Source organism: Choristoneura fumiferana, chromosome 2, assembly GCF_025370935.1.
Source record: "Choristoneura fumiferana chromosome 2, NRCan_CFum_1, whole genome shotgun sequence".
NCBI classification, from domain to species: Eukaryota; Metazoa; Arthropoda; class Insecta; order Lepidoptera; family Tortricidae; genus Choristoneura; species Choristoneura fumiferana.
Genome location: NC_133473.1, coordinates 6,194,963 through 6,214,262, shown reverse-complemented (window position 1 = coordinate 6,214,262; position 19,300 = coordinate 6,194,963). Strand labels below are relative to the sequence as shown.

Here is a 19,300-nt window from a genome sequence, read left to right as displayed (position 1 = left end):
TGACCGGTAGATTTAAAATTGTGGAGCGGCCTTTGAAATTTGCGTTGATGATCTATTTTTACAGCCGCTAGAGACAAAATCATTCGTGTAAATGGGAGGTAAAAGGGTAAATAAGATCACCCGTGTCTTTTGAAGAAAGCCGTGGTAATGGGTTGTAATACAGGTATATATATATCTAAAGACATTTTAAGCAGCGTCCATTTGGGAGCGACAGACCGTATTGCTGACAAGTGTCATAGCAAATATATGTATTAATCAAGTTTTATCTTACATTCTGCAAGACAATTAAAACATGAGTAAACTCTAACGATAAGTGGGACATTTGACCTGTTATCATAACTAGGTATGTGGTCTCGTTTGTCTCAGACCCAGTTTACTTTATTCAGTGTTTCGTGTTAAGCAGATATAAGCAGCTGGAATTTGTTAACCGTTACATAATGACCGGTAAGTATCTTAAATTGATGCCTTCAATTATTCAGAGAGATTTCACTCTGTATTTTATTGCTTAATGAAAACTTTAAAAATGTGCTTCAGCAACGATTTTTATGTCATCGAGTTTGGTATTCCCTTGACTTGTCTAATTTCTTTTGTCTTATTTCAGTTTGCCTATCAACTTTTACTATAATGATTTTTTGCCTAAAGTCAATATGTATAAATTCATTTTATATAATTATTATTTTGTCGAATTTCGTTTTTCCTAAATGATCATTTTCATAACTCCTGTTTTGTCGAATATTATTTATTTATTTAAAACTTACTTTGTCGATTCTAAATTTAACTAATCATTACATAAACAAATAACGTTTTTACTAAAATTAGAAGAGCGACCAGTAAATCTTTTGTTTTTTTATTTGAGTAAATAAATATTTAACCAGTAAATTAGGTTGGATTTGGTTAGAACTGCGACCACAAAAGCTCGCGAGCCGAGCGTGCCGCGGTAGGCCGGCGAAGCGCCAGAACCGAACTTATGTTAGACGTATAATCTTAGACGATAAATAATTATGTCAGTCAAACAGTAAACGAAATAAGTTTATAAAAAATGAAAATTAGGTAATTTAAAATTAGGTAAAATAAAATTACCCATGCAAAGTAAGTTGTATACAAAATGACGTTTACTAAAGTAAAAATGAGATACAATAAACCTAAGCCTAATAAGGTTAAGTGATATTAGTGTATCTAAAATTAGGCAAACCGATAATAGGCAAAAAGTTGATAGGCCAAACAAGGTACAACCATCGAATATGACAGTCGATGTAATCTTTTTTGGGTCATTATTTATGATTATAGATCTGTTCAACGTCGAAAGCGCACCCTAGTTAGCTAATTATCAATGTGCACGAGTAAATTTCGTACTTACACGTTATCTTAGTCTCAGTGTGCGTGTCTGACAGTATGCTTGCGACTGAGGACACGTTCGAGCTACGCATACATAGACTTGTCGTACAGATACGTTTAAAAGAGTGAACAGATCTTTACAGACAAGCTTAATTTAGCTAACCTCTGAGTACTTTCTCATTGTTTCGAAACATTTCAAACTGCTGAGATTTGTTTTTTACTTGATAAACTATTAAGGAGTTGATGGGATAGGGTTGGTAAGTAAGGTATTACAAATGAGTTGACGAATGATAAACCTGAGCCGCAAGGCGAGGGTTTTCATCGTCACGAGTTTGCAAAACCTTGCCAACCGTGTCTCATACGACGTTTTTCAATACATTTGTAAAAAATACAACGCAAAGTTTTACAAAAATGGCGCGTCCGTAGTGCGCATGCGTGAGTTTTGTTTTTAGTAACTAAAATTATCATGCAAAGGTTCGTCGCATTCAGCCATTGCGATTTTTTCGTATAAATAAAAGGTATCATTAAAATCTGAGGTAATTAAATTACACTTTACAATAATTTTAATCAATTTTGCAAATTCATTACTTAGTTTTGTATATTTATACATTTTCTACGTATAATTCGATATTTTTTATTTTTGTCATTTAAAACTCTTTGCTTGTAAACTTTTAAAATGGAGAATTAAAAAAAAACTGTAAAAAAATCGCACTAGTGCGGTTAAATGACTTACGAGCCATGTATACATCCTTTGAAAGTGAATTTTTCGAGCAAATGTATTGAAAAAGTAATTTTTAGTCACCTAGATTCAGCATAAATACCAACTTTACGAGCATGAGAAGTGGAAATTGTATTTTCCAGGTATCAAAGAAGTTAAATTTACTGACAATGCGTTAGAAGTACAGTTCATCAATGGAACATCAATTACATATGAAGACTGTTGGCTAAGGGATCACTGCAGGTGTGTAAGTTACAAAAGTAATATATGATTTTGGTGGATTTTTGAAACCTAACTTTTGCGTCACTTTGGTGGAGCATTTTTAAATTCTCGATTGCTATTAATGTATAAGCTCATAATTGTTGTTGTATTATAAATTTATTTAAAATTAGTAAAATAGGCAAGTTTAATGATCACTTAAACCAAAATATTTACAAAAAATAACCACCAAAAGGAAGTAGAAATTGAATTTGTTCCACTTATTTTATTAATCTTAATTTTGTTTCGAAATTTGAATTCCTTATTTTTTAGGTACCTATTTGTAAAGGCAAAATTGAAATATTCGTAAACCAAAATCAATGATTATGGTGTTTCTTTCTATAAATTACAAGAATAATAGCACAGATTTTTTTACCTCTATCAAACTTTTATTTCGTGTATAAAAGTTAGTTAAAAAAACCCTTTGTATATGTGGTATATGTTCAGTCAAACAAACCTAAACAGTTATTTAAATATTTTAGATTATTGTATTATCTAGGGTTAATGAATTTCCAAAAAAATTACAACCAAAATTCCAAATTGGATTTCAGTATCGCTTGTCCATTCAATTTCCTCGTTCGCTTTTAAACTTGCAAGTGTCCATGGGCGACGGTAATCGCTTCCTATCAGGCGATCCGCTTGCTCGTTTGTCCCCTATTCCATAAAAAAAGAGCTGGCACGTGTATGTCCATCCGTGTTTTAATCCTTTCAAAATATTATTCCGTATTAGGTACTCTCACTTTAAGTTTCTCGATTGTACACACTGAAAGGAAAGTGCACTGTTGTTAATCAAAGTAAAATTTTAATTTCAGATGTTCAACATGTTACCATGCTGATACTTTCCAAAGGGCGCAGCATATACTAGACATACCGGAGTCAAAAATAGTTGATGTTAACTCCACCGAGTCCCAGGTTGTTCTGACGTGTAAGTAGCAAGGAATTAACTTTCATGAACTTCGGTAAATAAGTTAACGCACAACTTTTGACATATGCGAGCAATAGCTCGTTAGTGTAATGGAGAAACAAGACTTACATTAAACAGTGCTTAGTTTTTTTTTTAATTTTATACTAACGTATAAGACCTGTTAATGTCGGAAAGAACGTTTTGGAGAGTTTCAGATTAGCTGTGGTGTGAATTTATAAAGAAAATCTGTCTTAACTGATTACCTTAAATGGCTTACTGGGGTTTCATGTGACGTTTGATGGCAATGATCGTCGTGGAGTGGTTCCTTCACATTATGATGTTTTATTTTCATGGCAGCATTGTTATCCTTCAACAAATCTCTCCTTTTTTCAAGTCGGTTAAAAATTGCATGAAATGTAAAACATTTATTCAATAATAAATTTTTATCGTACACGTGTGAGAAGAATAGTTAGAGAGTTCCTGTAGATTAAGTTAGTGAATTTAACTTTGCTCATAAATCGCTGTAACAGATCTTGACCAGGAATGCCTCTTGGATGCCTGCATTGTAAATATTTGAACCACTAATAGAGTCGCCCCGTAGCTATCTTAACTATCTGAACTTCGGAGAAGTTCGACCTAGTTTCTGAAATGATCGTATTAATTAATGAATTCTTATTTAAACAGTTATAAACCAATTTAGCTGACGCTTAAACCATGAAATGTTATTTTAAGTATGGTTTTAGATTTGTCAAAGTTTTACACTTATCCTAAAGGCTAAAATGTGGGTCATGTTGATCTTTAAGGGCAAACTTCGGTTCACTAATATGTTGCAGAAAATCGAATGTCATAATTTCGTTTCACACAACAACCTTGAGCAGAATCATCATATCACCAATACTTTTTTTCTGTACTATTAATTTCAGATTACTTTTTGCATATACATATTTTTTTGCATACTATCATTTCTCATAATTTTGGAAAGCGGAATATTAACAACATGGCATAATATCGATGAGAATAATATTTATATGTCCGAATAGTTATTACGCAGAAAGATATATCTCATAGTATTTAGTTTTCATAATGATGAAAAGCAGAATAAAACTTTTCTAAACATTACTTGCAATTCAATTAGGTACGGTTATTATTTAGTCTAACCCTTATTGGTAACAGTAAGATTCTGGCGCTTGGCCGGCCGCTGCCGCGGCACGCTCGCTTCGCTCGCTCGGCTGGCGCGCTGTTGTGGCCGCAGTTCTAACCTAACCCAATCCTACTTGTAATGTAGCTGCTGTGCTGTTCTGGCTGCTGTCACAGCGCTCTTACTTTACTGGCCTTAATTTATGGCAATTTAATATTCTGCAGAAGTATATTCGGCGATAACAGTGTTCTGCCATTTAATATTCTGAGAAATGACTATTATTCGAACTGATAATTATGCAAAGTAATGATTATGCAAAAGTATCATTCGGCAAAAAAAAGAGATACCAGTTATGCGAAGTGTATTTCGGAGAATCGATATTATGCAAGATAAAGGGAACCCGCAAACTTCCTGTCATTTCATAAACTTTCATAAACCATTATGGTGCCAATTTATGTCGCATTTGGTAATTAAAGCAAGCTAAATAGGTGTTTACAAATGTTATAACAAGATTTAATTCGCAAAGATAACTTATAGGTATAATATCGAAAAGGATATAACAAAAACAGTTTCTACTTAATCCTTAAAAATGTTAAAAGAAAAAAATGCTTTTCCTCTCTTACGCATACGTATGTAGATGGGGTTAACTTTGATTAAAATAATTAAAAAGTAATACCGTATTCATTCGCCGCAGTAAACCAAGTAATTAAATAAAAAAGCTTCAATTAAGGCGGGTTAAAATAAATCCCGCTTTAATGGATTTACGATCGGTATAATTACATATTTACGAGTACTAAACTAATTTTTACGAGAAAACACTGCACGGCGCTATACTAAAATATAAATAAAAAATTCTCGCCCGTGTATCTCATTACCTTATAAAAATAGGTACCATTTATTTTCAAAATCAATACCAAGCTAATTTTGGGGGAGGACTATGTCCATTATCCAACAGTGTACGTCCTACGGCTAATATACTTACTTACTTACTTCGCCGGCTCAGCGACCTAAAGTGGATCTTGACCTCCGACACAAGACTCCGCCAATTTTTCTTATCCTGTACAACAAGGCGCCAGTCTGCCACCTGCATGTCGCACAGGTCTTTTCGGACTACACCCAACCAGCGTCCCCCGGGTGGTGGATGGAGGAACGGTCGGTAGCACAGCCTAGCTACGATTCCGTCTTAGTCCATTGGGCTCGCTAACCAACGACGGGTGTGGTCCTCCGGCATTATGGGGGCTGTGCGGCGGGTTAACGGCCCTCCCATGTAAAAAGACGTTGTTACGAAACCGACACAAGAAAATATACGATCCGATCTTAAAAACGGCTAATAATATGACGATGAAATTTTATTAACAAGTCAGATCATTCCAGTCATAATGTAGAGCCGTTCAGTGTTTACGAAAGAAGTATTGATATTTTACATTACTTTTATAATTGTTACAGGGGATGACAAACACCAGTCGAGATACGATTCAGACTTTTTAATCAAATTCGATTACAATTCGTTTAAAGAAGGCCAGAGGCTGAAACCAGTTCTATGGCACGGAAAAGCAGTAAATAAAAAAATAGCTCGAATCCCTGTCGAAGCATTTCTTAACTCGAAGGAAGGCACAGTAAAAGCATTCCAGTCTCTACTTGACTACGGTGTAGTTTTAATCGAAGGGGTTAGTAAGATTTAAAACTACTGTGCTCAAAACTTTGCGATTTCCACTCATTAATACCACACCCGGAACTTTGTATATCAGTGATAAAGCTCAAAATAAAAACGATGTTAAAAATAATCAACGTAAGGTTCCTACACTTCTGTCTACTCGTTACTATGGAACGCTTGTTGAACAATAATCAAGAAATCTAAGTCCCACTAAAGCACAAGCCTCCTCTCAGAATGGATTAAGAATGATTGGGGCTAAGACTGGGGTCTTTTAAAATTAATCCAGTAATGCAATGAAATTACACATTTTCAAATAAAACTGCAAATAAAATTTATCTTTTAGGTTCCTCCAACACTCGAAGCAACAGAGAAAGTCTGTATCGCCTTAGGTGGCGTGCAACATACCATTTTTGGTGGCATGTGGCAGTTCACCAGCAAAGCAGTTCACGCTGACACAGCCTACACCAATCTGCCGCTCGCTACCCATAACGATAACACTTACTTCACTGAAGCTGCTGGGTAAGGCAATAAAATTAAATAATTAACTTAACAGAATACAACACAGTATTTTAAAATGAATGCAGAATATTTTAGCAGAATTTAAAAATAATATATAACATTATCATCATCATCATCATCATCCCAGCCTATATACGTCCCACTGCTGGGCACAGACCTCCTCTCAGAACAAGAGGGCTTGGGCCGTAGTTCCCACGCGGGCCCAGTGCAGATCGGGAACTTCACACGCACCATTGAATTGCTTCGCAGGTTTGTGCAGGTTTCCTCACGATGTTTTCCTTCACCGCAAAGCTCGTGGTAAATTTCAAATGTAATTCCGCACATGAATTTCGAAAAACTCAGAGGTGCGAGCCGGGGTTTGAACCCACGACCCTCTGCTTGAGAGGCGATAGGTCAAACCACTAGGCCACCACGGCTTCATAACATTATAGATTTATTCAATTCATAAAAGGATCACTATATATCACATCCACATCGTAGGTTTCTTCAGGTACAAATTTTAGCAGATACTTATGTCGATAAGTTTAACTATTTAAACACCCCTGTTATATTTTTTTATGATTTCTAATAGTGATTGATACATATCTCTATAAATTAAACATTGATTGATTAAAACACCTTATAATTCTCCTACTGCGTTGGGTACTAAGTAATTGATATACGTAGGTACCTATGTCATAACATATTGAATAAAATGATCTTCTTTAACGTCAACTTCAGAAAGTCCAGTCAGTCCCTCAGTAAATATATGCTGTTTTGTGCTTAAAATTATCTACACGACGTTGTTTGATCATTTTGAGCACTTCAACTACTCATTCACTTCTTCTACTGACTGTACCTAAAACAACTGAAATAAATAGTACAGAGAGTCTCATTTGATTTACTATGAATTTCAAATCCTTGAACTTACTGCTCGAAACAATAGTAAATAGTAGTTACTTATATTGACACATGTAATAAGTATAAACTTTTTCATCGACTTAGTTCCACATGCTATGACAATAAATGTCTATCCCTGCGTTATCTGGATATTATTTCTAGTGGCTTATAGAGTTCGTTATAAGAAATTAACTACATACTCGTAAATAATTTTGATTGGAGCGAATATTCGGCGCCAAAATTTCATCACACGATAAAATGAAATTCGTGCTGTTCAACAGGCTCAGTTATATTCTTTATTATAATTTTTGTAACGAGATTTTTTAATTAGTATTCGAAAGCATAATTGGCATGAAGTATTTTGCTTTTACGTAGAAGGACTGCTCCTCAAAGTTGATCAACACTGTTGTTGTGATTGTGAACTTCCGAAGTTACAACTCCTTATTACATAAACTTTTCGTATTCATTAATCGCGCTAAACGTTAATAAATACCAAGTTTTGTCATCAGTTCTATCGTAAGTTTAAGGAAACTCATTAAATTAACGACGGCTCTCGTGTCGAAATAAACGCAACATTAACTTTAATAGCAATCTTCAATAAGTACCTACCCCATCTTGTTTTATTTCAAGGTTCATTAAGTTTTAAGTTACGAACACAAAATATCTTAATTTATATGCCTGTTGGGACCTTGAGTTGAGTTTGGCCAATATTTAACCGTAATGTAACCAACTGTATTTAAGGGTTGGTTTAGCAATAAAGAATCATTTTTTTTGGAGTCACACAACAAGGACATAACACACAATAATGTTTTGCTTACAGTCCGGTCAATTTCAGACGTGACACGATGTTTCCGTTGCTAAAAGATAAAACAACACACTGTAACGCTCATCATATAACATCATCTGTCTGACCTGACATCATCAAAACAGGCTTTTTGTGAGATTTTACAGGATGTATTCCCTATTGTTATTATGTAGAATAAAATTAAAGTCAAGAAAATAAGAAATAATTCATGGTAACGATAACTCCTACAGTATTTTTCATGAAAAAAGTGATATGAAATCCCAAAACAAATTTTATCCAACTCGATTTCCTATCCTCCTATCGCCCAGAGTCCTTTATAAAGGAGTTATTGTAATTTGAAAACAAACTCTATCATAAATGACATAAAGTTTGATGTTCTCGTATCAAAAATTTGACTTGGGCGTTAGGAGGATAAGCTTCACTGCTTATTTACGAAATTTTACTACTTTTTTATGGTCAAATGATTTCGATCGATTTAATCAATGAGTGGTGAAACAGGGGGTTAGAATCGCTCTGACTTCTTTGTCCTACGAGATAAAAATTTGCTTGTAACATGGTTATCCAAATAGCTGGAACATACCATTTTTATAATGAAGCAAAGCAACGTCGATTTCCGAAAGCCTATCTATACCAGGGATTCAAGTGGCAGTCGTCATCATTATTTCAGAGCCCGTGCGAAAAGCTTTCGCCTGTTGGTTGCTTTCAAATTCTATTTAGCAATTCGTTCACGGCTCTGCTATTCAGCGCTTGGTGTACGAACAATGAGGGTCACCACTCTAGAAAAAGGCCTACACTTGAAGCATTAAAGTATTTCGTTATTTACGAGTACATGAGATGGGATTGCGCTGAGAGTGAATTGAGGGTACAGTTACGAACGGTAGAGAACTGATGTGTTTCTTCCTTTTGTATGAAGATCATGGAACAGGAATCATTAAAATATTACTAATATCACAAATGCGAAACTTTATGAGTAGATAGCTAGCTAGACATCTAGAATAACACATAGGCTACTTTTTAACTTGATATTCCCACGGGATCGAAATAAAATCTCAAAATCTTTAATATCCACGGCAATTTTCTAAAATCCCGGAATTTAAATTCAACTGCTCTGTCTAATGATTTACGCGTGCGAAGCCACGGGTATACACTAATCATTAATAAAATAGTGCTTGTAACACCTCATGCACGAAGGATGTTAGTTTATTATCGTTCACAGGACCACAGCGAAAGTCGATAAGAAGAAAAAGATACAATCATTCTGAATTTTCGTCGAACAAAATTCTTATCGCTTTTAGGTTTCCATATTAATTTTATAGCTGCCTAAAAGCTTTTAAAACACCGAAGTAATGGCCAGACTAAAATTAATGGCTGTAATAATAGTGACATAATGCTGGTACTTATTACTTAACGTCACATTAAGATACTTAGTAAAAAATAGGTAAATTCAAGAGGTGTAAAATTTAATTAAAAATGTAGGTATGATTATTGTTAAATGATTGATTTTCCACTTACTTCATATTATGTGAGTTGAATACTATCTAAAGACATCGTTGATATTTTTTACGTAAAATCTCGACATTAACATGAACATGGTAAGGGCAAAATATCAAATCTCATACTTTCACGACGCGACATAGTGTTCCCGTGTTGTAAATTGGCTTATTTTTTGACATGAAAAGGGAACCTTTTATTTTTCCAGTAACGTTGCGGAAATTCAATTGGACGGTGAGGTAACTCCACTTTGATGGCTATCTTAGAGTGCGTAAAAGAGAGTGGCTGTAAGCGCTATAAGTGCTTCCACTAATCTTCGGCGAGGGTCGGCTACACTCGTTTATTTATCATACTTCCCACTCAGCACTGATTCGGTTGCGTCGAAGCCTTTATATCCCGACCCACATTTCGTTGCTGAATAATTATTACATTTTCGGTCAAAGCTACTTTATTGGGTCCCAAGCAACTGTATAGTGAGTGTTGTATTGTTTGTGTGAGAGTCATTTATTGAATCCTCTTGGCTTCTTAGCTTAACTTTATAATTGATGCTTCATCTCAAGCAGACCTAGTGCGAATTGGGAACTTCACACACACACCATTAAATTTCTTCGACGGTGTGTGCAGGATTCCTCACGATGTTTTCTTTCACCCTAAAGCTCACGGTAAATGTAAGATGTACCTACTCGTAATTTCACACGTAAATTTCGAAAAACTCAGAGAAATCCTCAGCTTAAGAGATAATAGGTTAAGCTAATATGCGCCGGATTCACACTGTATAATAAAATTACTTTTTGTATATTGCAGACTTCAAATCCTTCATTGTATCGAGCATTCTGAAGGGACTGGCGGGGAAACAGTTCTAGTTGATGGATTCTATGGAGCAAGCCGGTTAAAAGCGGACTTCCCCCAAGACTATGATTTCTTGACGACCTTCGAATTAGAAGCTGAATACATAGAAGAGGGACATCATCACAAATATTCTGCACCAGTCATACAGATTGACAGTAAATCGAAGGACGTAAAGCAAATAAGGTACCATCAGCCAAATATGTGGTCTATCAATTTTTAAACAAGTTCCTATCAAATAAATATGTCGCTAAAGTCGAACTTTCAAGTTGACAGACACGTCTAATGGCATTATTGTTTTATGACATGCAAACGATTATCAACTTTAGGGTGGTAGACCAAATATTTGGCTGATGGTAGGTACCTACGGCTTCTTAACGACTTTCACAAAGTTATTAAGTAATCTTAAATAAAATATTGAAATGTGTGGTTTTCAGTTATCCTTATATTAGAAATACGGGAGTTTGAGTGTAGGTGTGAATGTGTGTCTGCTTCACGCTAAACGGCTGGAGAAATTTAAATTAAATTCGGTATGTAGATAGCTGGACGTCTGGAATAACACGTAGCTCCTTAATTTATCTCGATATTCCCACAGGATACTGTATAATTTTAAGCTCTAACTCTAGATACATGTACTTTTAGCAGCGTTTCCTCCAATAATGTACGAGGATATATGTGTTGCGAGGAATGTGTTTTTCACTAACCAATAGAAACGCACAGCACATCTCTGGTGGAAACAGCTGAGCGGAGCGAGGCGAGGTAAACGAAGCGTTTCTATTGGTTAATGAACAACACATCCTCGCACATTATTGGCGTAAACGCTGCTAATGAAAACTGTTATGTAATTTTTGGGAGTTACCATGGATATTTAAGAAAATCCTGGTGCTTACTCCTAGATCAAAGTCAAAGTATTTTAATTCAATTTAGGATATAACAAGCACTTATGAATGTCAAAAAAAAATCTACCACCTGTTCGGAAAAACCTCTTTTGAGAAGAATCCGGCAAGAAACACAACGAGGTATATACTTTTTTAAGCAGATTTACAATATTATTAAATGATATCTATACCATCACAAGTAGATTTGCTATTTGACGTAAGGGATCGCCAATGCGGATCGGAATTATTTCCAAATATCCCTGTGCATGATATAATCATTAATTTTATAATACGCCTTATATATTTTTTAATTTCTTCTTGACAATAGATTTTAATTCAATTATTTAGCCTTTAAACCGTCGAATTATATATAATTATGCTGGGGATGTCTATGGGCGACGGTAAACACTTGACATCAGGTGAACCGTCTGCTCGTTTGTCTGCTATGACATAAAAAAAGTATCGAAAGGTTCTATTCACCAAACCAAATTTCCTATTTACCAATTTCCGATGCATAAGCGTTATATTTCATATGATTTTGCTTCTCCGTTCGCCGTCTGAATTTGAATGTTACTATTACTTTCCCGTGCATAAAATTTGTATTTTTTGCAGATTCAATGTTTACGATCGAGCCCCGATGGCTTTTAGTAGCAGCAGCGAATGCAGAAGTTACTACCGGTCCCTGAAACATCTGGCCCGTTACTACCAGGACCCTGAAAATCAGTGGCAGTTTAAATTACAACCAGGTAAAAAAGACCTTGTTCTTCTCCCTTAATGCTTAATCTATTATAAGTACTCGTATCTACCATCAGCCAAATATGTGGTCTACCGCCCTAAAGTTGATAATCGTTTGCATGTCATATTTAAAACAATAATGCTAATAGACGTGTCTGTCAACTTGAAAGTTCAACTTTAGCGACATATTAATTTGATAGGAACTTGTTTAAAAATTGATAGACCAATTATTTGGCTGATGTTACATGCCTATAATTTAAGAATGTTCTAATTTCGATGAAAGGAAATTGTCAAGGCTTGAACCAAATGCTGCTGAGAAATGAAAATAGCTCTAACGAGTTCCTTGTGTTACTTCTTATTAGAAAAGAACATGGTGTTTCCATTATTATCAATGACGATGACGACGATTAGTAGGTACTCTACTTTTAATACTTTTAACGTAAGAAATTATTTATTTAAAAAAAACATACCTCCTAAGTATTCCCATCTCTAAGCACTTAAGTGTACAGTCTGGTGTAAGACTAAGAAACATAATTCACTGTTGATGCACTGTGTGTTTAATTTTGGCAGCACTTGGTCCAACTCCCATACTCCCGTGGTCAATCTCCTTTGCTATGTGGGGGTTTTGGGGGCGAATAACCGATCTAGCTAAGTCTTATCTTACGAAAAACGTTTGTTTTAGAGTTTAAGCTGAGCACTAGCGAAGCTCAGTCGCTCATAAATAAGTTATAAATGATTATCATGTAAAAGCTAGGTGAGCTTAAGTAATATTAAATGTTCGGTCACTTACAATTTAATTCAACCTTATAGGACTGGAAATTAATTAATATGAATGATCCTTGGCTCGCCTTCACTGAAATACTATAAATCTGTAAGATTTCAACACTTCGTAAACAAAACTGTCGGCAGAGTTGATTAGAAATAGAAAATAATTATAACCTCCAACAATCTGAATCAAGATATTGTGTATAATTAACTGCCTGAATTTAAATTCGCGGCAAGACAAATATAAATCAAGACTGTGATTCGTTTTAAATAGGCCGACATTAATATTTGTTAGATTACAAGAGTTTTAGGAACATTATACGAGTAATTCAGTGGTGATCAGAGGATAGCATAATTTTCTCCTGTGAAACTAATATTTACAACTCAGTAAGTGCTCTTTTGATAAGAGCGATTGGAAGTCTAAATAAGTTTATGTTAAAAATTTCATTTTTAATACAAGCTTTTTTTGCTGACTTTAGTTTTTGTTGACTGTACTTGCATTGTCATCTAAACTCAAGTCGGTACTATTAACCATTGAGGAGGTCACTACCAGATTATTGTATTGTCACCAAATTTACATAAATATGCCAAATTTCAAGTCTATCGAACTACTGGAAGTGGGTAAAATTTAGCTTCCAAGATTTGACCGAAACAAACAAATAAATAAATAAAGAAACAGGTGAAACGAAATAAAAGCTTGTAAAAAAACTCTTTTAACATAGAAGGCGTTTCTATTAAATTAAACATGATCAAAAATAAGAAAAAAATTAAACTTTATTTTCGTAAATATGCGGTAAAGAAACATAGGAGAGTCCTTGGAGATATATGATCAAAGATTTCGGTGGAATATTGTGTCAAATGCCACAAGAATTATAACTAGCTTATAAGTGTGTAATGTAAAACGTAGTACTATACATAAATAACACAGCTATGTGGCATTAAGTTGGCGCTTAAAGATAGCTAAAAGATGTGTAGAGTTTTGATTTTAGAAAGTTCTCTGAGATATGACTAGAATTCAAATTTGTTACTTTCATCCCCCCCCCACGCATATGCTATTTCCCCCCCCCCCTATGGCAGTTGGTAGTTTCTAACATAACTAAAAAGTTTTCTTTACATATAGTTGATTGTTTTTTTTTTCAGGAATAGTAATGGCTATGGATAACTTCCGAGTGCTACACGGAAGAACCGGATTCACCGGCAAGCGGGTGTTGTGCGGCAGCTACGTGGCGCGCTCTGATTGGCTGGACAAAGCGCGATCGCTACGTCTCATCCAATGACAGCTCTGAAAACGTAGTATTTACATTATTAGATTTTAACCTTTACCTACTAACCTTAATATTTTAATTAGTCTGTACGTACATGTATCTCAAAGTTTGCCAATTATTTTTGTTTCTTTTCTTTTGCATAATAAAAAGTTTACATACAAAATTTAAATAACCGTTGTTTTTTTATGGCACTCGTGTAAAGAAGGAAACGCAGACGCTGGCGATCGTGTCGTCATCATCACAGTGTTTTGTGTGTTTTTATATGTGTAGTTTTTAATGGGTACCACTGAAAAGTAGCGTTGTGGCTTGCCGTAACATTATGCTTTTTTTAATTTAAGCTGTTTATTTCAAGCAAAAAAAAAAAACAAAAAGCATTTTACAATAATAAAAGTGAGTCCTAAATCCTAAAAGGATACCTCGGTTAATTACTTTTTCATTAGATACGCCATCCTAGAACCCAACTGACGTCGCCTGTCACGCTACAAACATCAACCATTTTGCTTTACAGTGCATTGCTCTAATTTTTATGTTTCTAATATTTTATCTTTTCTTCTATTTATATTTTTCCGGTGTTTTTGTTGTGTGTGATGTAGGGTGTTTTTTTATTTCAATAAATGTTGTGATTTTGAGTTTTGAGTTTGAGTTTGAATTATTTTGTCTTACGCACTAGTAGTTAGGTAACAAGATTATATCGTCGTGTTTATCACACGTATTCCACAAATAGGTTAGATATTAATAAGATATCAAAAATCCTCCTTAGTATAGCATAAGGTTAGAGTTTGGATGCTCTGTAGCAGCGGTGTGAATAATAAATCACAAGAGAACCGATTGAACCGGAAATACTGCGATAGATGAACGGGAAACGTATTCCGTAAAAGACGAAATCTTTTCTTAATTCCCTCAACATCTTTCTTTCTTACGTTTTGCCGGTATTATGCCTTTTTACTTGAAGTCGATTTTATAAAACAAAGGAAGTGGTTACTCTCAATACCTACAATGTAAGATAATATAAGTATGAACAGATAATTCAGTCGATAGAGTAAATGTATTTTAATGTGTAATATAAAGCGTGTGGTCTATATTTCCAAATATTATTACAACTTTGTAATTACTAACGCTGTAAGTTTAACTATTCTCAAAAATACAAATATAAAAATGGTCTTGGAGTAACTAGCACTAGAATAAGCAAATTGATAGTAGAAATTTGTTTATATACATGTCTAGTTTGTTAATGGTCTTTCGTTTCAATATGACAGTTCAACATTGACTTACCTGAAGCCTAACCTATTATAAGCTCTAAGAGTAAGTATAATTATATATTTGATCGAATCTATTTGTATTTAGGTATACGAAGAAATAGAAACGGAGTGAAAATATGTTGTAAAGTATTGTAAAACAAGGCAAAGCTTGAAATATAAAACTTCTTACCTACTCTTTTACAAAGATTACTTAAAAATATTATTTTTCTGGTTCTCTAGCCGAAATTTGAACCCGCATTTCTTGGGTTGCCGTGCCGAGCGTACTAATTTTATGCCAATTAAGCGTCCCTGACCAACCCATTCAAATAGCTATCGAAATAATGTGCAACTTTAATTTTTAATATTTCAGCAAAATCAAAGATTTTATTAAACTTTTTCGAAGCCTCTTTCTAACGTTAGGACAGCAAACATAGAATAGAATATAATTTTGCAACCTAAGCATATTATCAAAAGTCTCATAAATAATTCCATCCTCTTTACCCTCAGGCACATTGTTACAACTTTGGTATAACTTGATCAAAACTTCACGCTGTAATGTACATTGTATTTTTATGCTCTACTGAGGCTATGCGTCTAATAAATATTAAAATTTATGATTCGTCTAACTGAAGATGAATTGGTCGGGAGGTTGGATTCGTCGATAAATTGAGTTGAAATTCATCATGACGCAACTAAAATAATGACAAATGGACGTCCGTTATTCATAATTTGTGGCCAAACAAACGAAAGCCGAGGAGGCCAGCAGGTGTGCGCTGGATAAAGTTCTTTAAATTTATCTGTTACAGTGTTACACGATACCATAAGGCCGCTTGTAGACGTCCGTTGTTCCACCGGACAACGGACCGTTTTTTTTGCCGGACTTGCGGTGTTGTATGGCTAAATCGCCGGACAATTGTCCGGTGCATGTACACACAGTCATTGTAAGCCATACAACACCGCAAGTCCGGCAAAAAGAACGGTCCGTTGTCCGGTGAAAACAACGGACGTCTACAAGCGGCCTTATAATGTCATTGACAAAACATGGAATCAAATGCATTAAAGATAGACTCCCAACAATCATACTGATGACATAATAACCCTGCCCGCGGTTTTAGAAATACTTTAATTTTACTAAATTATTCCCATAAAATATATTATGGTTTTCAGTTGTGCATAAATAAAGAACAGCCGTACAAAGTTTAATGCCTGTCTTTAGACATGTGGTTACATTTTGTGAATTTAAGTAGGTTCCGAGTAATGTCGTACCTATTCGTCAAACACTCACAATCGTATTTACATATTAATCTATCTTTTATATTTAAGAAGCACTTGGCTGATAATAAAATATAGAAGATTATGTAATTGCTATTCCAGCCGAGACTAATATAATGCTTTACTCAAAAATGGTGAAGGAAAAAAACTAAATTAGAATAAACCTTTTCTCAAAAAAAATATGACATTTAATTTTATTCCAATATTTTTTTTCATGCTTTCCCGCCTTTTTTTAGGGTTCCGTAGCCAAAATGGCAAAAACTGAACCTAACTATAAAGTTTCGCCATGTCTGTCTGTCTGTCTGTCTGTCCGTCCGGCGGCTTTGCTCAGGGACTATCAATGCTAGAAAGCTGTAATTTTGCACGGATATATGTGTTAACTATGCTAACAAAATGATATAATTTAAAATTAAAAAAAAAAAATAAGTGTACCTCCCATAGACGTGATATTTTTTTTCTCATCCAACCCTATAGTGTGTGATATCGTTGGATAGGTATTTGCTAAGACGATTTTTCGATTCAGCGATTTGTTTGCGAAATATTCAACTTCAAAGTGCAAATTTTCATTAAAATCGAGCGTCCCCCCCTCTAAAATCCAAACCGGCGGGTGGAAAAATTTGAAAAATTCAGGATGGTAGTAAGTATATCAAACTTTCAAGGAAAACTATAACGGCTAAGTTTGCTTGAGAATTATTAGTAGTTTAAGAGCAAATAGCAGCCTAAGGTATAAAATATACCTAAACTATGGAAGATTCCGTATAAAATACGAAATCCTTAGAAAAATATTAGTACTTATTTTTTTCGTAATAGCTACGGAACCCTATTTCGGGCGTGTCCGACACGCTCTTGGCCGGTTTTATTAAAAAAAAACAGCAGTTGTATTTTTCCACCGAAAACACCACAAGCTGTTTCAGATCCAATAAAAAAGTCTGGAGTTCCACCAAAATAACTGATAGCAGCCATTTTGAGTTGGCCGTATACGTTTTCACTTTTTAAACAGTTTGAGACTCGACAATAATAAATTATAAATTATTGTCGAGCTAGCGCACCTGAAATCTTATTAACTTTTTAATTTCTCGCTGACCATAAACTATGCACTTAGCCTTCTGATATGTAAGGAATAATGTAGACTTTTACGGATTTTTTTTTAAAACGCTATTATTACCATGTTATCTTGACTTTGGATGAAAACATCTTTCGAACGAAGAATTTAATATTCTGCCATAAACAAACGACGTCTTGTACTTAGTGTCGGTAAGTGGATAACTTAATCTGCTTCTAGCTTCCTAAATATTTTACTTTACGGAATAGTCGTTCAAAAAGAAAAGTGGTGAAAACTGCCACGGTACATACCTAGTTATAGCAGGATGGCTGCACCGAATTTCATGTTTCTAATCCTAGCGTTTGAAATTTTTGGATTTTATTTCGATCCCGTAGGAATGTCAAGATAAAAAGTAAAATAACAAACCTATAGAGTCGTTTAAGGGTGAAAAGGTTGCTAGCTACTCTATATTACAAAAAATCCAGCAGGACTTTCCAAGAATTTCATCATGGTTGACGTTGACGTTGCATTAAAAACAACTTTAACGCTCCTATGGAATGTAAGTGCCGCAAAAGGACATTCAGTTCATAAACGAAAGTATATACAAAAACTGCAGTTATGGAATACCAGCTTAAATAATTGGCCACACAGTGGTTTATCACACGCAGATATTTCGACAAAATACGACCATTTCTATAGAAATAGATATATGTCCCATACAAAGGCAGTATCTAAGTGCTCGTATTTGACTTACATTGAAGTTGAAGTCCCCGAATAAAATAAAATTTAAAAGTCACTACGAATCTATGTCGATACTTGCCGCATTCGAGTTTGTTTTGCATAACATTTCAATCATTGAAAAGTAGTCTGGGAGCTAGAGGTAGAAAACAGGTTTTGCTTTTTAGAGGGGTTTATTTTTTATTAAGGGAATTTTGTTAGCGGAGGAGCTTTACCAACTTTTCCATGAATTATCCTTTTTTCTTAAATATCATTTATTTTGTCGTTATCACTTTACAGACCATATACACTTTACCAAAATTGCCGCGAAATCAAAAGCGATTCTTCCAAAGCTGTTTTATAAAATTATTTAAATTAACGTACGGTATCTTTTTTTTGCAAATAAATGGACGTAGTTTAATGAAAAGGATCCAACCCACAACAATTCGTTTTTTAATTTTGGATCTACTTTCAGTAGGAACAAAAGTCAACATGACAGTGCTTTGGATCCTTTTTGCTAAACTACGTCCAAATTAAAATGAAAAAAACGTTCAATACTAATCCGAGAAAAGTGCAGTGCAGTGCAGGTTAAGTTGTATCTGAGATAAATACGCACAAACACTCAGACAGAAAATACTTCTAAAAATCATTATTTGGTGTTCCATAATTGTGCTAATAATTACCCCGTAATAGTGAAAACTTTTCTCAGATATTTTCTGACAACGAATTGTTACAATTTTGGTAAGGGTATGTATAAGCATCTACTTATGTATAGTTAGTTCAGATAAACATAATTATGATTTTTTTTCTATCAACTCAAGAAGCAGCTCCCGCGCTAAAT

The 19,300-nt window shown here is 34.5% G+C and overlaps 1 protein-coding gene across 1 annotated transcript; it reads left to right on the top strand.

The window, feature by feature from the left end:
• The first annotated feature begins 256 nt into the window (after nt 1-256).
• Tmlh (Trimethyllysine hydroxylase) lies at nt 257-14,592 on the top strand. The gene is made up of 8 exons (XM_074106401.1): nt 257-444; nt 2,197-2,296; nt 3,124-3,236; nt 5,800-6,020; nt 6,351-6,526; nt 10,506-10,733; nt 12,038-12,171; nt 14,066-14,592. Exons 1-8 carry the CDS (start codon nt 438-440, stop codon nt 14,200-14,202), a joined length of 1,116 nt encoding a protein of 371 aa, XP_073962502.1. The 5' UTR covers nt 257-437; the 3' UTR covers nt 14,203-14,592.
• Nucleotides 14,593-19,300: the final 4,708 nt, after the last annotated feature.

Coding starts and splice junctions, on each gene's coding strand:
- Tmlh (XM_074106401.1), top strand. Junction 6,021..6,350: donor GTGTAGTTTTAATCGAAGGG/GTTAGTAAGATT, acceptor TTTATCTTTTAG/GTTCCTCCAACACTCGAAGC. Junction 10,734..12,037: donor AAGGACGTAAAGCAAATAAG/GTACCATCAGCC, acceptor TATTTTTTGCAG/ATTCAATGTTTACGATCGAG.